At 38.1% G+C, this 26,957-nt stretch overlaps 1 protein-coding gene across 1 annotated transcript in view; it reads left to right on the plus strand.

Moving 5' to 3' along the window:
- ARHGAP28 (Rho GTPase activating protein 28) overlaps positions 1 to 26,957 on the plus strand; it is a 219,545-nt gene that overhangs the window by 184,237 nt on the left and 8,351 nt on the right. The window contains exons 15-16 of the mRNA XM_078060582.1: positions 16,498 to 16,554; positions 18,341 to 18,465. Coding sequence (XP_077916708.1) covers positions 16,498 to 16,554; positions 18,341 to 18,465 — 182 coding nt within the window. The remainder of the gene's footprint in view (positions 1 to 16,497; positions 16,555 to 18,340; positions 18,466 to 26,957) is intronic.

The raw sequence follows: 26,957 nt of genomic DNA on the forward strand, positions 1-26,957 counted from the left end.
AAGGAATAGTAAATGGCAGAGCAGTGAAGTGGGAGTATTACTAATTGATCTATCATAATCATGATGAATGGCTGTATTCCTTTATTGATTACAGGCAAAGTGACTTCAGAATAAGTAGAATCAACATTTAAATTTGGAAAAAAGATTGCTTTAAGTGAGAAAAAAAATTCATTTTTTAAAAAAACTTTATTGATACAATCCTCATATCATACAGTTCATTTATTTAAAGTGTAAAATTCAATGGTTTTTAGTATATTCCCAGATATTTGCAGTCATCAATGCAATCAAGTTTAGAACATTCTCGTCACCTGAAAAAAACACTGTCCCCTTTGGCTATCATCCCCCTAAATACACCTCTACCATTTCCTTCTACCAGTCCTAAGCAATAATTTATCAACTTTCTGTCTCTATAGAGGTCCCTGTTTTGGACTTCGAATGAATTAAATCATATAATATGTGGCCTTCTGTGACTGGTTTATTTCATTCAGTATTATATTTTCATGGTTCCTCCAAGTCATAGTATGTATCAGTACTTCTTTTTTATGGCCAAATAACATTCCCTTATATGGATTTCCACATATTTTTTATTCATTCATTTATTGATAGACATTTGGGTTGATTAGATCTTTCACTCATTATGAATAATGCTGTCGTGAACATTTATACTTACGTGTAGAGATGTTTTTACTTCTCTTGGGTATATGGTGGGTAATAAAGCAACTCTATGTTGAATCATCTGAAGAACTGCCAGACTGTTTTCCAAAGCAGCTGCCCCATTTTTACATTTTCACCAGTAGTGTGTGAGGATTCAGATTTTTCCATATCCTCACCAAAACTTGTTATAATCAGAAATTTTTATTCTATCCATCCTCTTAATATAAAGTGGTACCTTATTGTGGTTTTGATTTGCATTTCCCTGAAAACTAATGATGGTGAGCATCTTTTCATGTGCCTATTGGCCATTTGTATATCTTTGTTGGAGAAATGTCTATTCAGATTCTTTGCCAGTTTTTGATTGAGTTGTCTTTTTACTGTTAAGTTGTAGGAGTTCTTTGTATATTCTAGATTCAAGTCCCTTATCAGATGTATGATTAGAAAATATTTTTCCCCTTCTGTGGGTTTGTCGTTTCAATTTCTTGATTGTGTCCTTTGATACACAAATGTTTTTAATTATGAAGTATAGTTTATGTATTTCTTTTGTTGTCATATATAAGAATCCTTTGTGACATCTAAGATCATGAGGATTTGAACCCTATGTGTTCTAAGAATGCCATCCCACCCTGAGCGCGCCCAATCTCATCTGATCTCGGAAGCTAAGCAGGGTCGGGCCTGGTTAGTACTTGGATGGGAGAATTTTAGTTTGTTCTTGTATTTATGTCTTTGTTCCATTTTGAGTTATTTTTAGTATATGATATGAGGTAGGAGTACACAAGTTCATTCTTTTGCATGTGCTATCTAGTATCTCAGCATCATTTGGTGAAAAAGACTACTCTTTCCCCAGTGAATGGTCTTGGCACTATTGTTGAAAATTGACCATAGATGTATATTTTTTTTCCAGACTCTTAATTCTGTTCTGTTGATCTATAGGTCTATCCTTATGCCAGTAACACAGTGTTTTGATTACTGTAGCTTTGTTTTAAGATTTGAAATTGAAAAATGAGAGTCTTTCAACTTCTTTTTCCAAATAACTTTGATTATTTGGGATTTCCTAATTTCCATATGAATTTTAGGGCCAGTTTTCCCATTTCTGGAAAGAAAAAAAAAACAGTAGTTGGAATTTTGATAGGGATTGCATTAAATATGTGAACCAATTTGGGAAGGATTGCCATCTTAATAATATTACACTTTGTAGTCCATGAAAATGGATTATCGTTCCATTTATGTAGGTTTTCTATAATTTATCATTTCTTTTAACACTGTTTTATAGTTTTTAGTGTACAAGTCTTATACTTCCTGGATTAATCATTTATTCCTAAATATTATTCTTGTTGATATTATGGCAAATGGAATTGTTGTCTTAATTTCATTTTTGGATCACTAATTGTATATGGAAATACAACCTGATATTTCTTTTTTTTTTTTTTTTTAAGATATTATTTATTTATTTGACAGAGAGAGACACAGTGAGAGAGGGAACACAAGCAGGGGGAGTGGGAGAGGGAGAAGCAGGCTTCCCGCTGAGCAGGGAGCCCGATGCGGGGCTCAATCCCAGGATCCTGGGATCATGACCTGAGCCGAAGGCAGACACTAACGACTGAGCCACCCAGGCACCACCACAACTGATATTTCTATATTGATCTTGTATTCTGCAGTTTTGCTGAACTCATTTACTGACACTAATAGTTTGATTTTATTTGTGTTAATTCTTTAGGATTTCTACATATAAGGTCATGCTGTCAGTGAATGGAGATAATTTTCCTTCTTCCTTCCCAATCTTGTTGCCTTTTACCTCTTTTCTTGCTTAATTATCCTGGCTAGAACTCCGGTAAAATATTAAATAAGAAGACAAGAGCAGAGATCCTTGTTTTGTTTCTGATCTTAAGGGGAAATCTCAGTCTTTCACCATTAAGTATGATGTTAAATCTGTGTTCTTCACAGATTGCCTTTATTGATTTGAGAAAATTTCATTCTTTTTTTTTTTCTTACTTTTAAAAATTCAATTTGTATAAACTGGAAAAAAATAGTTTACCCATTTCTCCCCACTGTACTCCATTTCCCCACCTTGACAACCACCAATCTGTTCTCTGTGTCTACAAGCTGGGATGTGTGTGTGTGTGTGTGTGTGTACACACATATATGTGTTCCATATATATATTCCAAATATAAGAGCGATCATACAGTATTTGTCTTTCTCTGTCTGACTATTTCACTTGGCATTATGCCCTCAAAATCTTGCCATTTTCGATAACATGGATGGGCCTCAAGAAATCTCTATTCTCTTCTTAATTTTTTGGGTGCTTTTATGATGGAAAGGTGTTCAACTGTGTCAAAAACTTTTTCTTCATCTGTTGAGATGATCACTTTTTTTTTCCTTTAATTCTATTAATATGATGTGTTACACTGATTGGTTTTCATATATCGAACTAACCCTGCATTCTTGGGATAAGTCCTCCTTCGACAAGGTATACAGTCCTTTTAATATGCTACTAGACAGGTTGCTTTTATTTTGTTGAGGATTTTTACATCAACATTCATAAAGAATATTGGCCTGTAGTTTTTATTTCTTGTTATATCTTGTCTGGCTTTAGTATTGAAAATACTAGCCTTATAGAATGAGCTTAGGAAGTGTTCCTTCCTCTTCTGTTTTTTAGAAGAGTTTAAGAATAATTGGTGTTAATTCTTCAAATTTGCAGAATTCACCAGCAAAAACGTCTGGATCTAGACTTTTCTTTGTAGGAATATTTTTTGAACACTAGACTCAATCTTCTTATTTATTATAACTCTATTCAGACTTGCTGTTTCTTCTTCAGCCAGTGTTGATAGTTTGTGTGTTTCTAGGATTTTGTCTATTTCATCTTGGTTATCTAATTTGTTGGTGTACAAATTGTTCATGGTGTTCTCTTATAATTATTTTTATTTCTGTAAGAGTGGTAGTAATGTCCCCACTTATGTTCTGGATTATAATTTGAATCTTCATTCTTTTTTCACAGTCAGTATTCAGTCTAGCTTAAAGGGTTGTCAATTTTGTTGATTTTTTGTTTTTTTTTTTTTTTTAATTTTTTTATTGTTATGTTAATCCCCATACATTACATCATTAGTTCTAGATATAGTGTTCCATGATTCATCGTTTGTGCATAACACCCAGTGCTCCATGCAGAACGTGCCCTCCTCAATACCCATCACCAGGCTAACCCATCCTCCCAACCCCCTCCCCTCTAGAACCCTCAGTTTGTTTTTCAGAGTCCATCGTCTCTCATGGTTCTTCTCCCCCTCCAATTTCCCCCCCTTCATTCTTCCCCTCCTGCTATATTCTTCTTCTTCTTTTTTTCTTTCTTAACATACATTGCATTATTTGTTTCAGAGGTACAGATCTGAGATTCAACAGTCTTGCACAATTCACAGCGCTTACCAGAACACATACCCTCCCCAGTGTCCATCACCCAGTCACCCCATCCCTCCCACCCCACCCCTCACTCCAGCAACCCTCAGTTTGTTTCCTGAGATTAAGAATTCCTCATATCAGTGAGGTCATATGATACATGTCTTTCTCTGTTTGACTTATTTCGCTCAGCATAATACCCTCCAGTTCCATCCACGTCGTTGCAAATGGCAAGATCTTATTCCTTTTGATGGCTGCATAATATTCCATTGTATATATATACCACATCTTCTTTACCCATTCATCTGTTGATGGACATCTTGGCTCTTTCCACAGTTTGGCTATTGTGGACATTGCTGCTATAAACATCGGGGTGCACGTAGCCTTTCGGGTCCCTACTTTTGTATCTTTGGGGTAAATACCCAGTAGTGCAATTGCTGGATCGTATGGTAGCTCTATTTTCAACTTTTTGAGGAACCTCCATACTGTTTTCCAGAGTGGCTGCACCAGCTTGCATTCCCACCAACAGTGTAGGAGGGTTCCCCTTTCTCCGCATCCCCGCCAACATCTGTCATTTCCTGACTTGTTAATTTTAGCCATTCTGACTGGTGTGAGGTGGTATCTCATTGAGGTTTTGATTTGGATTTCCCTGATGCCGAGCGATATTGAACACTTTTTCATGTGTCTGTTGGCTATTTGGATGTCTTCTTTGGAGAAATGTCTGTTCATGTCTTCTGCCCATTTCTTGATTGGATTCTTTGTTCTTTTGGTGTTGAGTTTGATGAGTTCTTTATAGATTTTGGATACTAGCCCTTTATCTGATATGTCATTTGCAAATATCTTCTCCCATTCTGTCAGTTGTCTTTTGGTTTTGTTGACTGTTTCCTTTGCTTTGCAAAAGCTTTTTATCTTGATGAAGTCCCAATAGTTCATTTTTGCCCTTGCTTCCCTTGCCTTTGGCGATGTTTCTAGGAAGAAGTTGCTGCGGCTGAGGTCGAAGAGGTTGCTGCCTGTGTTCTCCTTTAGGATTTTGATGGACTCCTGTCTCACATTGAGGTCTTTCAACCATTTGGAGTCTATTTTTGTGTGTGGTGTAAGGAAATGGTCCAGTTTCATTCTTCTGCATGTGGCTGTCCAATTTTCCCAACACCATTTGTTGAAGAGACTGTCTTTTTTCCATTGGACATTCTTTCCTGCTTTGTCAAAGATGAGTTGACCATAGAGTTGAGGGTCCATTTCTGGGCTCTCTATTCGGTTCCATTGATCTATGTGTCTGTTTTTGTGCCAGTACCATACTGTCTTGATGATGACAGCTTTGTAGTAGAGCTGGAAGTCTGGAATTGTGATGCCGCCAGCTTTGCTTTTCTTTTTCAACATTCCTCTGGCTATTCGGGGTCTTTTCTGGTTCCATACAAATTTTAGGATTATTTGTTCCATTTCTTTGAAGAAAGTGGATGGTATTTTGATGGGGATTGCATTGAATGTGTAGATTGCTCTAGGTAGGATTGACATCTTCACAATATTTGTTCTTCCAATCCATGAGCATGGAACATTTTTCCATTTCTTTGTGTCTTCCTCAATTTCTTTCATGAGTATTTTATAGTTTTCTGAGTACAGATCCTTTGCCTCTTTGGTTAGATTTATTCCTAGGTATCTTATGGTTTTGGGTGCAATTGTAAATGGGATCGACTCCTTAATTTCTCTTTCTTCTGACTTGTTGTTGGTGTATAGGAATGCCACTGACTTCTGTGCATTGATTTTATATCCTGCCACTTTACTGAATTCCTGTATGAGTTCTAGCAGTTTTGGGGTGGAGTCTTTGGGATTTTCCACATAAAGTATCATATCATCTGCAAAGAGTGAGAGTTTGACTTCTTCTTTGCCAATTTGGATGCCTTTGATTTCTTTTTGTTGTCTGATTGCTGTGGCTAGGACTTCCAATACTATGTTGAATAGCAGTGGTGATAGTGGACATCCCTGCCGCGTTCCTGACCTTAGGGGGAAAGCTCTCAGTTTTTCCCCATTGAGAATGATATTCGCTGTAGGTTTTTCATAGATGGCTTTTATGATATTGAGGTATGTACCCTCTATCCCTATACTCTGAAGAGTTTTGATCAAGAAAGGATGCTGTACTTTGTCAAATGCTTTTTCTGCATCTATTGAGAGGATCATATGATTCTTGTTCTTTCTTTTGTTAATGTATTGTATCACGTTGATTGATTTGCGGATGTTGAACCAACCTTGTAGCCCAGGGATAAATCCCACTTGGTCGTGGTGAATAATCCTTTTAATGTACTGCTGGATCCTATTGGCTAGTATCTTGGTGAGAATTTTTGCATCCATGTTCATCAGGGATATTGGTCTGTAATTCTCCTTTTTGATGGGGTCTTTGTCTGGTTTTGGGATCAAGGTAATGCTGGCCTCATAAAATGAGTTTGGAAGTTTTCCTTCCATTTCTATTTTTTGGAACAGTTTCAGAAGGATAGGTATTAATTCTTCTTGAAATGTTTGGTAGAATTCCCCTGGGAAGCCATCTGGCCCTGGGCTTTTGTGTTTTGGGAGATTTTTGATGACTGCTTCAATTTCCTTAGTGGTTATAGGTCTGTTCAGGTTTTCTATTTCTTCCTGGTTCAGTTTTGGTAGTTGATACATCTCTAGGAATGCATCCATTACTTCCAGGTTATCTAATTTGCTGGCATAGAGTTGCTCATAATATGTTCTTATAATTGTTTGTATTTCTTTGGTGTTGGTTGTGATCTCTCCTCTTTCATTCATGATTTTGTTGATTTGGGTCATTTCTCTTTTCTTTTTGATAAGTCTGGCCCAGGGTTTATCAATCTTGTTAATTCTTTCAAAGAACCAGCTCCTAGTTTCGTTGATCTGTTCTACTGTTCTTTTGGTTTCTATTTCATTGATTTCTGCTCTGATCTTGATTATTTCTCTTCTCCTGCTGGGTTTAGGCTTTATTTGCTGTTCTTTCTCCAGCTCCTTTAGGTGTAGGCTTAGGTTGTGTACTTGAGACCTTTCTTGTTTCTTGAGAAAGGCTTGTATTGCTATATACTTTCCTCTTAGGACTGCCTTTGCTGTATCCCAAAGATTTTGAATAGTTGTGTTTTCATTTTCATTGGTTTCCATGAATTTTTTTAATTCTTCTTTAATTTCCTGGTTGACCCATTCATTCTTCAGTAGGATGCTCTTTAGCCTCCATGTATTTGAGTTCTTTCCGACTTTCCTCTTGTGATTGAGTTCTAGTTTCAAAGCATTGTGGTCTGAAAATAGGCAGGGGATGATCCCAATCTTCTGGTACCGGTTGAGACCTGATTTATGACCTAGGATGTGATCTATTCTGGAGAATGTTCCATGGGCACTAGAGAAGAATGTGTATTCCGTTGCTTTGGGATGGAATGTTCTGAATATGTCTGTGAAGTCCATTTGGTCCAGTGTGTCATTTAAAGTCTTTATTTCCTTGTTGATCTTTTGCTTAGACGATCTGTCCATTTCAGTGAGGGGGGTGTTAAAGTCCCCCACTATTATTGTATTGTTGTCAATGTGTTTCTTTGCTTTTGTTATTAATTGCCTTATATAATTGGCTGCTCCCATGTTAGGGGCATAGATATTTACAATTGTTAGATCTTCTTGTTGGATAGACCCTTTAAGTACGATATAGTGTCCTTCCTCATCTCTTATTACAGTCTTTGGTTTAAAATCTAATTTGTCTGATATAAGGATTGCCACCCCAGCTTTCTTTTGGTGTCCATTAGCATGGTAAATGGTTTTCCACCCCCTCACTTTCAATCTGGGGGTGTCTTTGGGTCTAAAATGAGTCTCTTGCAGACAGCATATCGATGGGTCTTGTGTTTTAATCCAATCTGATAGCCTGTGTCTTTTGATTGGGGCATTTAGCCCATTTACATTCAGGGTAACTATTGAAAGATAGAAATTCAGTGCCATTGTATTGCCTGTAAAGTGACTGTTACTGTATATTGTTTGTGTTCCTTTCTGGTCTATGTTGCTTTTAGGCTCTCTCTTTGCTTAGAGGACCCCTTTCAATATTTGTTGTAGGGCTGGTTTCGTGTTTGCAAATTCCTTTAGTTTTTGTTTGTCCTGGAAGCTTTTTATCTCTCCTTCAATTTTCAATGACAGCCTAGCTGGATATAGTATTCTTGGCTGCATATTTTTCTCATTTAGTGCTCTGAATATGTCCTGCCAGTCCTTTCTGGCCTGCCAGGTCTCTGTGGATAAGTCTGTTGCCAATCTAATGTTTTTACCTTTGTAGGTTACATATCTCTTCTCCCGAGCTGCTTTCAGGATTTTCTCTTTGTCTCTGAGACTTGTAAGTTTTACTATTAGATGTCGGGGTGTTGACCTATTTTTATTGATTTTGAGAGGGGTTCTCTGTGCTTCCTGGATTTTGATGCCTGTTTCCTTCCCCAAATTAGGGAAGTTCTCTGCTATAATTTGCTCCATTATACCTTCTGCCCCTCTCTCTCTTTCTTCTTCTTCTGGGATCCCAATTATTCTAATGTTGTTTCGTCTTATGGTATCGTTTATCTCTCGAATTCTGCCCTCATGATCCAGTAGTTGTTTTTTTCTCTTTTTCTCAGCTTCTTTATTTTCCATCATTTGGTCTTCTAGCTCACTGATTCTTTCTTCTGCCTCATTTATCCTAGCGGTTAGCGCCCCCATATTTGATTGCACCTCATTGATAGCCTTTTTGATTTCTACTTGGTTCAATTTTAGTTCTTTTACTTCTCCAGAAAGGGTTTCTCTAATAACTTCCATGTTTTTTTCAAGCCCAGCTAGTATCTTTAAAGTGATGATTCTGAACTCTAGATCTGACATCGTACTAATGTCCGTATTGAGTAGGTCCCTGGCAGTCGGTACTACCTCTTGTTCTTTTTGTTGAGGTGATTTTTTCCGTCTTGTCATTTTGTGCAGAGGAGAATAGATTAATGAGAGAACAAAATGCTAGCAGGGTAACAACGTCCCCAGAAAATATACTCTAAACAAATCAGAAAAGACCTGAAGCAGTGGGAAAAGAAAGGGAAAGAAAGAAAAAAGAAAAGGAAAGAAAAAAAGAAAAAAGAAAAAGATAAAGATAAAAACAAACAAAAGCAGAACAAAACAAAACAAAACAAAAACAGAATGTGATCAAATATGATCAGGCTGGATTATAGATCAGTGCCACACACTAGATTTTGGGTGTATTTTCGTCTGTTAAAAGAAAGTCCCTCCCAAAATTTTAAAGAAAGAAAAACTTATATATGTACAAAAATAAGGGTTGATATGATGAAGGGATGGAATATGACTGTAACGATGGAAAGTATAAAAAATTTTAAAAAAGGATTTGATAAGTTGTTTGAAAAAAGAAAGAAGAGGATTAAAAAAAAAAAAAAAGAAAGAAAAAAGGGAGAGAATGTGATCAGGCAGGGGAGTAGAAAAAAACCATACACTAGAGATTTAGAGTATATTTTGATCTGTTAGAAGAAACTATCTCAAGATTTTAAAGAGAGAACAACTTATATATATATGCCAAAAATACGGGTAACTACTATGAAGGGATAGAATATGACTTTAAAAATGAAAAATAAAAATGTTTTTTTTTTAAAAAAGGGATTGATAAGATGTTGGTTGAAAAAGGGAAAAAGAAAAATTCAAAAAAAAAGAAAAAAGGAAAAAAGAAAAAAAGACAGTTAAAAAAAATAATTAACTTTGAAAGACTAAAGAATCATGGTAAAAAAGCCATGAATTCTATGTGCAGTATTCCCCTAGCGCTGGAGTTCTGCCGTTCTCAGTGATCGGTAAACTTGGTCTTGGCTGGCTGTTCTCGCTGATCTTCTGGGGGAGGGGCCTGTTGCCGTGGTTCCCAAATGTCTTTGCCGGAGGCAAAATTGCCCCGCCCTTGCCGGTCCGGGCTAAGTAATCTGCTCGGGTTTGCTCTCCGGAGCTTTTGTTCCCTGCAAGCTTTCCGTACAGCTTTGGAGGCGGAGAGTGTAAATGGCGGCCTCCCAGTCTCCGCCCCGGCGGAGCCGAGAACTCGGGGTCCCGCTCCTCAGCGAGCCCCCAGAGAAAAGCCGTCAGTCACTCCCGTGTCCCCGGTCTCCGGCCACACTCCGTGCTCACCCGGCCTGTGACCGCGCGCTTCTATCTCTGGCACCCGACCCCGGGTGGAGTCTCCAAACCCAGCAGATCCCCGCGGTGCGCTCCCGCACCTCTCCTCCCAGGGGAAGAAGGTGGGTCTCCCTGGATCTGCTGCTTGTTGGGTCCCTGCTGGAGGAGCAGTGGCCCGACTGTGCCGCGGATCACGGTTTATGGCAACCCCGAGCTGAGAGCCCGCGCCTGGGCTCCGTCTCTGCAGCCAGCTTCCCTGCTCCGATCCCTGGGAGCTCTGCCGCACTCAGGCACCCCCGGTCTTTCTGTGACCCCGAGGGTCCTGAGACCACACTGTCCCGCGAGGGTTCCACCCCCCACTTCGCCACCAGAGTGACGTCCCTCAGCGGAGCAGACTTCTAAAAGTTCCGATTTTGTGCTCCGCGGCTCTATCACTTAATTTTGTTGATTTTTTGATAGGCCAACTTTTGTTTCATTGATTCTCTTGTTTTCCTATTCTTAGTCCTTATTAAAATTCTAATCTTTATTATTTATTTTGTTAAGCTTGTTTTGAGTTTAGTTGGCCTTTTCTTTAGTTTCTTAATGTAGAAGGTTAGATTATTGACTTGAGTTCGTTCTTTTTTAATGTAAACGTTTACATCTATTTTTAATGTAAACGTTTACATCTATAAATTTTCCTCTGAGAACTAGTTTTGCTCTGTCCCATAAGTTTTGGTATGTTTTGTTTCATTTTTGCCCATCTCAAAGTACTTTTTAATTTTCCTTTGACCCATTCATTATTTAAGAGTATGTTTTAATTTCCACACATTGAATTTCCCAGATTCACTTCTGTTGCTGATTTCTCATTTAATTCCATTGTGAGTGACCAATATACTTTATATTATTTTGATTTCTTAAATTTTTCTTAAAGATTTATTTTTACAGAGAATGGGGGAGGGGCATAGGGAAAGAATCTCAAGCAGACTCCCCACTGAGCAGGGAGCCCGATGTCAGGCTCGATCTCCCAACTGAGATCATGACCTCAGCTGAAATCAAGAGTTGGATGCCCCACCCAAGTGCCCCAATATTATTTTGATATTTTTAAATTAATTGAGACTCATTTTGTGGCCTAACATATTGTCTACCCTGAAAAATGTTCTGTGTGTACTTAATGCAAATGGACTCTGCTGTTGCTAGTGTTCTGTAGATGTCTGTTATGTCTAGATGAAGATTTCTGTTTTCTCTCTGATCTTCTGCCTAGTTCTTCTGTTATTGAAAGTGAGGTATTGAAATACTGAAATCTCTAGCTGTTGCAGAATTGTCTGTTTCTTCCTTCAATTCTTTTTTTTTTGCTATATGTCTTACGATATATCTTTTGCTCTATGATTTCTGTTCCACAATTCCTCCATTATTGCCTTCATTTGTGTAGAGTATTTTCTAGTATACCACTTTTAATTATTTTACTATATATTTTTGTTGAAAGAAACAGTTGTTTCTTTTACTACACATTTTTTAATTATCTCCTTAGTGGTTGCCCTGAGGATTACAAGTAACATCTTAATATATCGCAATCTAGTTCATATTAGTTTCACCTTCAATTCAATAGTATATAAAAACTCTATTTATAGACCCCCATATCTCCTACTTTATGCTGTTATTACCACAAATTGCATCTTTAAAAATTATGTGCCCGTCAACATAGATTTATAGTTATTGCTTTATGCACTTATCTTTTAAGTTAGATAGGAAAAAAGGTGGAGTTGCAAAAAATACATAATGCTGTTTTTTATATTTACCTATGTAGTTATCTTTACTGATGTTATTTCATGTGGATTCAAGTTAGTCTAGTGTCCCTTCATTTCAGCCTAAAGGACTATCTTTAACATTTCTTATAGGGAAGTTCTGCTAGGAGTGCATTTATTTATCTTAGAATGTCATAATTTCTTCATTTTTTTGGTTGTTTAGTTTTTATTTAATAATCGTAAACTTAACTCTAATTCAGCTGCACTTAGAGGGGAATAAGGAAACTATGGAACCCAAAGAACTGCAGCAAGAAGAGCACAGAGATGATAAGCTGTTTTAAGCAGATGAGGATAAGGGGGTGCTCTTCTGAGCTACAGAAGGAATATTCTGGTGGTTAAGAGAAAACGTAAGTCAAATTTATTAGATTTGCCTATAGTCAGCAGTGGTGATCTCTTTGCTGGTCTTGCCATTCTTGGACCCAGAGTGCTCTGTGACTTCCACAGTATTCATGCCCTCTTTCACCTTGCCAAAGACCACATGCTTGCCATCCAACCACTCAGTCTTGGCATTGCAGTTGAAAAACTGGGAACCATTTGTGTTGGGGTCCAGCATTTGCCATGGACAAGATACCAGGCCCCACATGCTTTAGGATGAAATTTTCATCATCAGATTTCTCCCCATAGACTTGCCAACAGTGTAATTATGGCATGGGAAATCACTGCCCTGGCACATAAATCCCAAAATAATCTGTGAAAGCAGGAACCTTTATAACCTAATCTTTTCTCCCCAGTGCTCAGAGCATGAATATTTTCTTCTGTCTTTGGAACTGTGTGCACAAGCAGCTCAAAGGAAATATAGCTGAAGGGCTCACTTCTCAACAGCAGTATTGAAGAGCATGGAGGGGTTCACCATGACTGGGTGGCACAGGTAGCTCTGGCATGGTGGCATCTAGAAGGCCTCTTCTTTATTTTTTAAAGATTGTTTTGCCAAATAGAATTTGCTTGACAGCTTTTTTTTCTTTCAGCACTTTGAATATGTCATCCCATTGTCTTCTGCTTTTCATGGTTTCTGCTGGGGAATCAGTTGTTATTATTGAAAATCTCTTGTGCATGCTGAGTTGCTTTTCTCTTGCTGCTTTCAAATAATACTTTGTCTTTTGACAATTTGATTATGATGTATCTTGGTGTAGATCTCTTTCATTTTATCCTATTTGGAGTTTGTTGAGCTTTTTAAATAGGTAGATCAACATTTTCAGCAAATTTAGAGAGTTTTCAGCCATTATTACTTCAACTATTCTCTCTGTCCCTTTCTCTTCTCTTCTTCTGCAACTCTTAATTATGTATGTGTTGGTGCATTTCATGTTGGATATTGTCCTACAATTCCCTTTAGGTTTTGTTCGTTTTTCTTCATTCTTTTTTCTTCCTATTCTTCAGACTGGATAATCTCAATCAATTTATCTTCAAATTACTGATTTTTTTTTCTGCCTCAAATCTGCTATTGAGCCCTTCTAGTGGATTTTTCATTTCAGTTGGACTTTTCAGTCCAGAATTTCCCTTTGATTCCTTTTTATAATTTGTCTCTTTTTTGATATTCCTAATTTGGTAAGATCTAATTCTCATGGTTTTCTTTAGTTCTTTAAACATGGTTTCCATTAGTTCTTTGAACATTTTTAAAATATCTTATTTGAAGGCTTTTTCTAGTAACTTTAATGTTTAGGTTTCCTTCAGGAGTTTCTTTTGGAACTATTGAAACTACTTTTTCCCTGTGTATGGGCCATATTTTCTTGACCTTTTTTTGCCTGTCTCATATTTTTTGTTGTTGTTGAAGAATGGACATTTTATTTATTTATTTATTTTGTAAGATTTTATGTATTTATTTGACAGAGAGAGAGTGAGAGAGCACAAGCAGGGGGAGCAGCAGAGGGAGAAGCAGGCTCCCCACTGAGCAGCGATCCCAATGCGGGGCTGGATCCCAGGACCCTGGGATCATGACCTGAGCTGAAGTCAGATGCTTACTGAGCCACCCAGGTGCCCTGAAGAATGGACATTTTAAATATTACAATGTGGCAACTTTGGAAATAAGATTCTTCCCCCTCTTCTAGGGTTTGTTGCTGCTTGTTGTAGCTGTTGTTTGTTTTTTTAATTACTTTTCTGCTGAGCTAAATTTGTAAAGTTTGAATTGTTTTGTGTGGCTACAGAAGTCTCTGCTCCATGAGCTTAGTGGTTAGCTAATGTTTGCACAGAGATTTTCTTAAACACTTTGTACCAAAAAACTCCCAGTCTTTGCAGATGAACTCTGTATGTTTGTTTGGGTGCATCTTCAGCATTCAACCAGACAGTTTATGACTCTGCTTGAGCCTTCACTTCCTGCCTGGATAGAGCACGAAGGGCAGCCAGCTTAAATTGACAGCCTAAGTTATTTTCAGGTCTTTTTTGAACACATGCACAACCCTTGGCATGCATGTGGCTTTCTAGATTCTCAGGAATGTTTGGAGCTTTTCAATGCCTTTATTCCCCAAAGAATCTCAGTTTCCAGCTTTGCCTCTCAAGCTTTTTAGTTAGTCTGTTGTTTTCTCCAAGTCTTACCCACTGCATCAGGCAGCAATAACTTAAATATTTGCCTATGAATGTTTTCACCATCATACCACTTTAGCACTGGTCAGGTTCCAAGTTAGTCAAGATAGAAGCAAGCCTTCTGAACCAGTATTTTAGGGAGCCACCAACCAGGTCAGAACAAAGAATTACAATTCTTTGTGAATGAGTCATTCTGCTCCTTCCTGTACCTGTACCAGGAATGCAGGCTGTTATTTTCAAGCCTGGCACTGAGCTTAGGGAGCAGAGATGGGAGAAGTATAAGTTCGAAGATTGATTTATTTATTTTAGAGAGGGAGAGGGAGAGAGAGAAAGTATGAGTGAGGGGGGAGGGGCAGAGGGAGAGAGAATCCTCATGCAGACTCCCTGCTGAGCATGGAGCCTGACACAGGGCTCAATGCCAGGACCCTGAGATCATGACCTGAGCCAAAATCAAGAGTTGGCTGCTTAACCGACTGAGTCACCCAGGTGCCCCATTTTTCTTACTTAAACACTCACCTGGTTGCATCCTTCAGGCTAGTAGCCTCAGCGAATTAAAATCTTTCTCTGTGCCTCAATTTTCTTATATTATAAATTGGGGAGAAAGGTAATGATACCTAATTCACAGAGTTGTCATTAGCATCAACTCACCTACCATGTGTAAAAGCACTTTTTGTAAGTTGTATGATGCTATATGAATGTCAGCGATTTTAATTTTTTGGTTGTAACATTAGAGATATGAAAAAAGTAGAATTTAAAGTTTATAAGTACCATGGAAGCAAATACTTAAAGTTGAAGAAACAGTCTTTCTTCAGTTCTGTTGTACTATACCATGTGTTTACCTCTTAACTTTGATTAGAATAGTTCATTAACAGGTTACAAAGTTCAAAAGGTACAAAACACTAGAATAAAAATTGGCCACCTCTGACTTCCCCTCCTGGAGATAAATAATATCACCAGTGATAGGGTGGGTGTGCCCCAAAACATGCAGATGTATATACTTCCAAAGAGGCATTCTGCACATGCAAACAAATATGAATGTATGTTTGTTGTTATTCAAATATGAATGTATGACTTTGTTACATTAACATGTTATGTGGAGCACAGGGTGCTGGATGGTGAATCACACACAGCTCAACACCAAACCATAAGAGAAATTGAAATAGTAAAGTTTAGTATTCACAGGTTCTGGAGGAAGTACACGGCATGCCTCAAGGAGCCATATGGGCAGGTCAAGGCAGGATGCAGACAGAGCCATAGAACCTGGGGCACATTTCTTTGTTAAGGTCCATTGGTGCAGTGATTTGGGGTTCCCAGGCTAAGGCCACATTGGTCAATCCAAACCAAAAGAGTGTTTTTTTGGTGAGCTCCACAGGGGTCTTATCTAAGGGGCACACAAGGGGATAACCCTGGGAGGTGGGGAGACTGTTGATCACGCAGGTTACAAGGAAGTCATATCAGGACTCCACGAATTGCTTGAGACTCTGTGGGCTTATATCTAGGGCAGGGGCTTGCATGAGGGTCTACTGTCAGTTTAAGGTCACTGCAGGATGCTTGGCCAAACAAAATGGATGCTGAGGCAGCAACACCATGGAGTGTAGCTGACCTGAACTCTTGACAGTGTTCTTCCCTTTTGCATGAATGGTAACATACATGAAATACTGTCCTGTGTCTTGCTTTACTGACTTGAAAAATCATGGTGATTATTCCATATCATTATTCCATTATCAATTAACAAAGGCTTCTTTGCTTCTTTTGCACGGTATTCCATAGATGCATCGTAATTTATGTAAGCAGTCCCATATTGTTGAACAGTTAGATTGTGTCAGTCTTTTGCTAGTAAGATTTATGCACTAGTGAACAAACTTGTATATACATTATTTCTCACAAGTGAAGTATATTTGTAGGATAAACTTACAGATGTAGCATTGTTTGGTCATTTTAAATATTTCCAAAATGTTTTCCATAAAGATTGTTAACAGTTTACACTTCCAAGAGCAGCATGTACTTGTTTTCCCAACATTAATCCTGAGGACTAAATGTGTTTTGTTTTAGGTTATAAGCCCCAAGACTTCAAAGGTACTGCAAAAATCACCCTCTTCGAGAAGAATGGTAAGAAAACAAATAATTTCCTTTCCTCTCTTGTTAACTCCCTACATGGTATTTTCTGGCTGTGTCTATCATGCCTATGTATAATTTTGGTCATGATCTATCCTTCATACTGGACACATTTCATGTGGCACATGAAGGAATAGTATAGGGAGAGAGTCAACTAACTGATGACTCAAAATGTATGGTTAGGCAGCCTGTACACAAGTATGAATACTGTAGGAATTTATAGGGAAAATGTGATTGTTATGATCACAGGTACAGTAATATCATCAGGAAGGTAGAATTTATCTTACACAGGTTTCTGGGGTGGGGATGGAGGAGGGTGGCACTGGAAGAGGAAGGGCATGAAATACCCAGAACAGTGTTTTAGGAGTTTAGTCTTGGCTCCAATGACCCGACACCCTGCAGCCTCCCCCCAAGGTCCATCACCCTCAACATCCATTCCCTGGCATGCTCTCCTGGTTCTTACTGGTAATAGTATAAAAGTACCATAATAACTGACCCTATTTTAAAATATTTTCTCTTAGTTTCCTACCACAAACTAGGTAGGTTAAAATATTAGAAATTTATTCTCTCACAATTCTGCAGGCTAAAAGTCTGAAATCAAGGAATCTGCTTAGTTCGTTCCTTCTGAAGGCTGTGAGACAAGGATCTGTTCTTGACATCATTCCTAGCTTTTGGTGGTGCCACCAATTCTTGATATTCCTTAGCTTGTAAATACATCACTTCAATCTCTGCCTCCATCTTTACACACTGAGTGTGTGTGTCTGAGTCTCTTTTATAAGAACAGTAGCCATATTGGATATACATCCACCCTATTCCATTACAACCTCATCTGAGCTAATTACAACTGCAATGACCCTATTTCCAAATACGGTTATATTCTCAGCTACTGGGGGTTAGGACTTCAAATATCTTTTGCGGGGACACAGTTCAACCCATAATGTATTCCTTTTAGGGTATGTATTGAGTCAATTCAACTTAAACCTTCTATATCAACCATGCCATCCTTTGAGAATGTTCCAATTTAAAATGATTACCTGAGGAGTTAGCCAGATCCTCAGATAGAAATTTATTTCTATTCATATCTAGATAGATAATGAATTTTAAAAATATTCAAAATTTGGAAACAAAAGGAATTTTCCAGTCAATCCTGACAAAACAGAAATTTCTGTTAGACCATGCCATTCATTGATTATTTCACTTAACAGGAGCTCCATGGTAGGTCTGCAGGCCAGTCTTGTCATATGAAAGCAGAGATACTGAACAGTCCATACACTGCTCATCAGAGTATTATCACATACTTTGAGGGATCAAGTTTTAAGTGCTCATTTGGAATTCAACTTGGGCCCCCAATCATTGTTATTAACTAAAGAAAAATGATATTTAAAAAGCTGTATTTTCTAATTGATTCTCAAATTTTCCAGAAGGTTGATCTTAAAATATACTGAAATACAGAATTCTGCTTAAAGTAAGCTTATTTAGGGCACAGTTCAAGGAAATGAACTCATAGAAACATGAGATTTTGTCATAACCTAGTGTTACTTCTCTCATTTTAAGGCATTATAGCAAGGCCTTAAGTGTGTAACAAGAGTAAAATCCCAGGTTAAGTTTAGTGAATCTCCTGTTAAAAAGAAAGCAGTGTTTCATTCTGGTTAAATACTGGTCACATTCACATGTTTTCCTAATTCACACTGCCACTGATTTTCATATCTCTTAAATGCAGTCATTAAAGTGATATTCATCCTAGTTTGACAGAATGTACTAAATTTTTCCTCATTGGCAGTCTGACGTGCCGGAAGGAGTCATAAGGGTCCATGCTCCACTTCTCTCTAAGGTGTCCATGGCCATTCAGCTCACGAGTCACACCAAGGCCAAAGACATACTGGCAAAATTTCAATATGAGAACAGGTGAGTAAAAGTGAATATAGGTCTCTGTACAAGGAAGGTGATGTTTTATCAGATGAGTGACTTTCCAGGCATTTACAAACTTGACCTTTTTGGAAAATTAGAAGCTGTTACTTTGGGGACTTTACCAATAGAGTAAGTCAAAAGTAGAGAAAGAGATTAAGTAGACCATAGAATTACTGGTAACAGAAGTGTTCTGTTTTGTTTGTTTGTTTGTTTGTTTTAAGAAATTTCTACAAATGGGATTCTTAATAGATATCTTCTATCTTGGTGGTTTCATTTACTACATGAGTTTTACCTTTTATTAGAATAAAAAATATAGCAAGTTAGTTTTAGAGCTACCTGGAATACCATTCCATGCTTCACTGAGCTTCAACATGCCTAGATCAGATAAAGTTTATATAGTAAATGGACATCATAGCCGTTGTTTTCCTTAAAACATACTACTAATAAATCTTGGGATCAGAATTTTATTTACAAAAAGAAATCCTTTTGCTCATCTCCCGTAAGTCACCTTGAAGCAGCATTAATCAGGGTAATTTTTCTATAGGCATGCTTATTCAAGGATAAACATTTGCCCTAAGGTTTTTAAAAGATGAGAAGCATGAGAGGCACTCGTTTAAATCCATCCATTAGAGAGGAGGTACAGCTTGATGGTCTCTAGTAAAACTTGTGGATATTCTTTTTATTCTTTTTGTTGTTGTTGTTAGAGAAGAGAGTGAGAGCAAGCAGGGGGATTGGGAAGGGCAGAGGGAGAGGCAGAGAATCTTAAGCAGACTCTGTGCTGAGCACAGAGCCCAACGTGGGGCTTGATCTCACAACCCTGAGATCATAACCTGAGCTAAAATCAAGAGTTGGACACTTAACTGAGCCACCCAGGTGCCCCAAAACTGATGGCAATTTCTAAAGAGAAGCTTTCCAATCATGTTAAAAAGGAGTACTCATGTTGGGGGGGGGGGGAAGCCAATTGCGGAAGATTACATACCATAAGACTCCATTTATATAACATTTTGAAATGACAAAATTTTAGAAATGAGGGGTAGGTTAGTAGTTGCTGGGAGTTGGGGAGAGGAGATCATGGGAGGGAGATGGGTATGGTCATAAAAGGGCAACACAAGGATCTGACAGTGTTGGAATTGCTCCGTATCTTGACTCTGGTGGTAACTGTATTGAACTTAACACACACACACACACACACACACACACACACACACACACACACAAATGAGTACAAGTAAAGTGGGAAATTTGAATAGGATAGGTGGATCATAGCAATGTCAGTATGCTGGGACTTTATACTATATTTGTATAAAATGTTACCATTTGGGGAGAAGTGGGCAAAGAGTATGAGGAATTTTTCTGTATTATTTCTTAAAACTACATATGAATCTACCACTATCTCAATGAAAATATTTCAATTTAGAAAAACAAGAGTAGCCAATAAAAGTAATCTATGGTGTTAGAAGCCAGAACAGTGGCTTTCTGTGAGGGTGGAAGGGTTGGTGACTCAGAAGCCTTGACAGCGGCTTCGGAGACGTTCCTGTTCTAGACTATGGGGGCTGGTTACATGGTATGTTCGCTTTGTGAATATTCTTCAAGTATTCTTATGATGTGTGCATGTTTTGTATGTTCTCTCTCTCTCCATATACATATGCATATATATGTATGTGTATATATAAGCATATATAAAAAAGAAAAGAAGAGTAGACAGTCCAGCAGGAGCCCAGAAAATGTACTTCTCTGTGTTGCTAGAACACTGTAAGTAGTAACTGCTAGGCAGTAATAGAGAGACTTGAAATTCCACTCGGGGGATGCGAACATCCAATAGATGGCTAGTCACATGCGTGACAAAACTGCCCCTGGATTCTCATGTAGGCCTTTTGTAGAATGAAAATGTTCTAATAAAAATAAATTAGAATCAGTGACTATAGATAGATGCAAATCCTTTGTATGAACTTCAAAAGATGTTGTTCAGTCCATTTTCTTCACTCATTAGAACTGTGGCCAATTTCAGTTTAGTTGTAAACTGGCCCATTTTTGCCTGTTTCACTAGAGGCTTATTTTCTGACTACTAACCACCTCTTCTGTTTAAGTAAAAAAAAAAGGGGGGGGGGAGAGAAGTCCCATTCCTCCCAGGTCCTCTCTCTTCTGACTAAAAACCCTTGGACATAACACAATGACAAGCATAGGAAGACTCTGAAAGGTAAAGAGCCGAGTGCGGACTGCCTAGGGACATCGGGCCTGTGAAACAACGTGGTGGTGAATGCCTGGATTTCCTTATTGCCTCCCATATGTCCAGGCAGGGTGCTGTAGGAACCTTCAGCCTGGCACAGGCACACACAATAATGAGCTCCAAGAAGGAGATCCTGTTCCCGCAGCCAAAGGACTGGAGAGAAGGTGGCCTAACCACAAAAAACCATTTTGGTAATATCTGCCCTACTCCAACCAAACACCAACAGAAAAAGCACACCACTACACCTGTATTTTCAGTGGGACCAAGCAGGCAACTGATGTATATGCCCCACCCGACAGAATCAGGTGGCGATCCGGTTCCCAACCACAACAGTGTCAGCAGGGTCCTGCCTCTAGCTGAGTCTCCGCCACCCAGCAGCAGTGAGACCTAACAAATCAGTGCAAAGCAGACAGTTATTAACCAGCTTCACACACACACCCCCCCCTCCACCGCCTGCCCCAGAGTCAGGAAGGTCCCTTGAAGAGCTGAGCTTTACCCTCACCCAACAGCAACAAAGCAGCAAGAGTCTACCTTCTGTTGCCTCTCCCTGGGGCCAGCAGAGCCCAGCAGGGGCTGATCTTACACCCTCAATCAGAGGCAGCAAAGCAGTGCCAGTTGGTGTCCCACTTTCACTGGGCAGGTGTCAGTCGGGCTCAGCAAAAAGCTGAACATACCCACCCACTCAGCCCTTGTGCTAAACTTCAACAGGAGCAATGGCTGCCAAAAAATGATGATTAAATAAGATCCAGAGTCTCATAATATCCAAAGTGTCTGCAGTATGATACAAAATCATTCATTATACCTAAAACCAGGAAAATCACAACAGGAATGAGAAAAAACAATTGACAAATGCCAGCGCTAAATTGAATCAGCTGTTAGAATTATCTGACAAGGATTTTACAGCAGCCATCACACACATGCTTCAACAAGCAGTTATGAATTCTCTTGAAACGAAAAAATAGAAAATCTCAGCAAACAAATAGAAGTTATAAAAAAGAATGAAAGAAAATTATGGAACTGAAAGATAGAATAACTGAAATAAACTCACTAAATGGGCTCAATATTAGAATGGAGATGACAGAGGATATAATCAGTAAATTTGAGGAATATCAGTAGCATTATTCTGAACAACAGAAAGAAGACAGACCCAAAAAAGTGAATATAGCCTCAGGGATCCAGGGACTGTAGCAAGAGAGCTAACATTTGCATCATTGTAGTACCAAAAATAGAGAAAACAGAAAGGAACTGAAAAAGTATTTGAATAAATAATGACTGAAAACTTTCCAAATTAGCAAAAGGTATAAACCTACATATTTAAGAAACTAAGTGAACCCAAACAGGACAAACCAAAGAAATCCCTTCCAAAACAATGTAATTAAACTTGTAAAAATTAAAGACAAAAAAACAAACCTTGAGAGCATCCAGAGCAAAGTAATGCCTTTCTTATAGGGAACACCAATTCTAATTATAGCAGATTTCTCATTTCTCATTTGAAACCCTGGAGGCGGGGTGCCTGGGTGGCTCAGTCATTAAGCGTCTGCCTTCGGCTCAGGTCATGATCCCAGGGTCCTGGGATCCCTGCTCAGCTGGAGGCCTGCCTCTCCCTCTCCCACTCCCCCTGCTTGTGTTTCCTCTCTCACTGTCTCTCTCTCTGTCAAATAAATAAAAACTTAAAAATCTTAAAAAAAAAAAAAATGAAACCCTGGAGGCCAGATGGAAGTGGCATAACATCTTTCCAAGTACTGAAAGAAAGGAACTGTCAACCTTGAATTCTATGTCCTGCAAAAAATATCTTTCCAGAATGAAGGGGAAACAAAGACGTTCTTCGGTGAGGCAAAACTAAGGAATTTTGTTGCTAGCAAATTTACCCATAAAGAATGGATAAAGGAAGTTCTCTAAATAGAAAGAAAATGATAACAAAGGCTTGAAACATCAGAAAGGAAAGGACAACATCAGAATGGATAAAAAATAGTAACTGTAATAGATTATCCTACTCCTTTTGCATTTATTTTTTTAAAGATTTTATTTATTTGACAGAGACACAGCGAGAGAGGGAACACAAGCACGGGGAGTGGGAGAGGGAGAAGCAGGCTTCCCACGGAGCAGGGAGCCCGATGCGGGGCTTGATCCCAGGACCCTGGGATCATGACCTGAGCCGAAGGCAGACGCTTAACAACTGAGCCAACCAGACGCCCCCCGCTTATGCATTTCTTAAATCATATTTGATGGTTGAAGCAAAAATTGCACCACTGGATATGGTGCTCAGTGTATGTTGAGGACACATTTAAGACAGCTTACTTTCTTCCTTCCTTTCTTTTAAAAGATTTATTTATTTATTTTAGAGAGAGAGAGTGGGGGAGGGGTAGGAACAGAAGGAGAGGGAGAGTGAGAATCTCAAGCAGACTCCCTGCTGAGTGAGGAGCCGAAAGCAGGGCTCCATCCCATGACCCCAAGAACATGATGTGAGCTGAAATCAAGAGTTGGACGCTCAACCTCCTGAGCCACCCAAGCGCCCCAAGACAATTATATTTTGAAAGGGTTGAGGCTCAGCCCTCCTTATTGTCTGCATAGTGACTTCTCTCCAAAGACTGGAGTATGTAAAGGGGGAAAAAGAATAACTTCATAGTCATGAAATCTGACCTCAGTAGGTGAGTAACATCAACAATGATAAAGTCACACTGATAATGTGTAGCCCTGATAAAAAATGACGAAAATGGCACTTCTGTCACTTTCTTCCCAAGAACACATAACTCTTGCCAAACGTGAGAAAAAATCAGACAAATCCCCGTTTGGAAATATTCTACAAAATACCTGATGAGTCCTCCTCAAAACTGTCAAAGACATCAAGAACAAGGCAAGTGTAAGTAACGGTCACAGTCAAGAGGAAGAGACCTGATGAGACATGACTATATATTAGTTTCCCAGTATTTCCATAACAAATTACCTCAAACTAGGTGGCTTAAAACAACAGAAATGTATTCTCTCAGTTCAGAAGACCAGGAATCTGAAAGAAATGTGTCAGCAGGGTTGGTTCCTTCTGGAGGTTGTGAGGGAGAAGCTCTCCCATGCCCCTCTCCTAGCTTCTAGTGGTTGCCAACATCCTTGGCATTCCATGGTTTGTAGATGTTATCACTCCAATCTCTCCATCTTCACATTCTCTTTGTGTTTCTCTGTATTTTCTCCCCTTCTTTCAAGGATTCACTGGATTTTAGGGGATCCCCTGAATCCAGGATGATTTCGTCTCTAGATTCTTAACTGATTACATCTGCAAATAACCCTATATTCAAAGAAAGTCAGATTCTGAACATCTAGGCAGACATGAGTTTTGGAAGGGACCCTATTCAACCAATTATAATTACTGAATATACTGCAATATTCTGGATGGGTCCCTGGAACAGAACACAGATGGCTATGTAAAAACCAGGAACATCTGAATAAAGTATGAACCTTGGTTAATAATAATGTATCAGTATTCATTAGTTGTGACAAATGTACCATATTCATGTTAGAAGTTAATAATAGGGGAACAGGGTGTGGGGAATATGGAAACTGTCTATACTATTTTCACAGTTGTTCTCTGAATCATAAAAGAGTTCTAAAATTAAATTCATTTTTAACATTTGTCAGAGTTTTACCAGTTGGGAGAACTACTACTTATTAATGGTAAAATAACAATTTCAAAGTAAAATAGATAAGGTTTAGTTATGCTAGAATATTAGGATTATCTTTGTTTTAAAAATGAAATCCATATATGCATCAGTGGTCCTCTTCATTTAACTTATGTTATTTTTAATTTAAAGAACTAAGAATAAATAGAATTAAATATTTATTTTTAAAAGTATGAGAGTAAAGAGAACTGATGGGAATAGGTTTCTACACATCACTCAAAATAGTAAAACATCAATCCCAATAGTCCGTGATAAGTTACATATGTTATTGCAATGCCAAAGAAACCACAAAACCATACAAAGCAGTATACGAAAAAACACTGTAAATAAGTCAAGATATAATCATAAGAGATAAACCATATCCTGGGCCATAAAACAAATTTTAATGAATTCAAAGTAATTGAAATCATACAGAATATCTTTTCTGACCATAAAGTAATCAAACTAGATGTTAATAACAGCAAGACAACATGATAATTTCTAAATACTTGAAAATTAAACCACACACTTCTGAATAATCCATGGGTCAAAGAGGAAGTATTAAAGGAAATTGTTAAAAGTACATAGAATGAAAATAAAACTGCAACTTAACAAATTTTGTACAGTGCAGCTAAAGCCATACTGAGAGAAAAATTTATAGCAATAAATGCTTACATCTAAAAAGAGGGCAAGATCTCAGAGCAAGTAAGTTTCTACCTCTAGAAACTGGAAAAGTAAGCAAAATAAGCAAGCAGAATGAAGGAAATGATAGAAGAACAGAAATCAGTGAAATTGAAAACAGAAAAATGATAGAGATCAGTGAAACAAAAAGCTGGTTCTTTTTAAGAACAATAAAATTGATAAACTTCTAGAAAGACTAACAAAAATGAAATCACAAATATTAAGAATAAAATAGGAAATATCACTGTATATAATGCTTCCCTTAAAAGGATAATGAAATATTGTGAACAAACTATATACTCAAAATCAAAATCTTAGAAGAAATGGACCAGTTCCTCAAAAATCACAAATTACCAAAAGACAACCAAGATGACATAGTTTTGTAGCCCTTAAGGAAATTGAATCTTTAAAAGTTTCCCAAAAGAGAAATCTTCAAGCCCAGATGGTTTCACTGCAGAATTCTAGCAAATGTTTAAAGAATGAACACCAATTTAGCACATTCTTTTATCAGAAAGTAGAAGAGGAAGGGCCACTATCTAACTCATGTTATGAAATTAGTATTGACTGGACACCAAACAAACACTGAAGACTAGCATCTCTCATGAACTTAGAGACAGAAGTCCTCAAAAAAACATCAGCAAATCTAATCCAACATATATTAAAGGAATTACAGTGACCAAATGGGATTCATTTCAGGTATGCAAGTTTGGCTCAATATTTAGAAATTAATGTAATCCACCATTGGATTGGAGAAATATCATATGATCATGTTAATTGATATAGAAGAAGCATTTAACAAAATTCAATACCCATTCATGATTAAAACCCTCAGTGAACTAGGAAAAGGGAAGAACTTCCTCAACTTGATAAAGACCACCTACAACTAACATTCTACTTAACGATGAAAGATTGAATACTTTCCTTCCAAGATCAAGAACACTACTTTTATTCAAAATACTATTAGAAGATTAAGCCTTGCAATAAGACAGAAAGAGAAAGAAAGAGAGAGAGAAGAAAGAAAGGAAGAAAGAAAGATTGATTGTAGAGGAAGAAAAAATTGCCCATAACAAAGTTTATCATTTTAAATTTACAGTTCAGTGGTATTAAGTACATTCACATTATTGTATAATCATTACCACCACCACCATCCATCTCCAGAGAGATTTTATCATTCCATACTCAGACTCAGTCCCCAGTAAACAATAACTCCTCATTTCTTCCTCCCCCAGCCACTCGTATAACCACTCTTCTACTTTCTGTCTCTATGAATTTGACTATTCTAATAACTGAAATTTTTAAAGATTTATTTATTTATTTTAGAGAGAAGGGGGAGGGGCAGAGGGAGAGGGAGGGAATCCCAAGCAGACTCCCTGCTGAGCACGGAGCCGGATGCGGGGCTCAATCTCACAACCCTGAGATCATGACCTGACCCGAAATCAAGAGTTAGACAGCTAACAAACTGAGCCAGCCAGGCGCCCCTCAAATAACTGATTTTTGACAAAAGTACAAAAGCAATTCAATGGATGAAAGACAGCTTTTTTAACAAATGATAAATGGTGCTCTAGCAGTTGGACATCTATAGACAAAAAAAAAAAAAAACCCACAATGGATCACAGATTTAAATGTAAAATGTAAAACTATAAAAGTTTTAGAAAATAGCAAAGGAGAAAACCTCTGTGATGACATCAAAAGCATGATCCAGGGGTGGCTGGGTGGTTCAGTCAGTTGAGTGACCAACTCTTGATTTCAGCTCAGGTCATGATCTTGGGGTCCTGAGTTCAAGCCCTGTGTTGGGCTCCATACTCAGCGGGGAGTCTGCTTAAGATTCTTTCCCTCTGCCCCTTCCCCCATGCTTTCTCTCTTTCTCTAAAATAAATAATCTTTTTTTTAAAAAAACCATGATCCATAAGAGGTAAAAATTGATAAATTGCGTA

Source organism: Halichoerus grypus, chromosome 13 (genome assembly GCF_964656455.1).
Source record: "Halichoerus grypus chromosome 13, mHalGry1.hap1.1, whole genome shotgun sequence".
Classification (NCBI taxonomy): Eukaryota; Metazoa; Chordata; class Mammalia; order Carnivora; family Phocidae; genus Halichoerus; species Halichoerus grypus.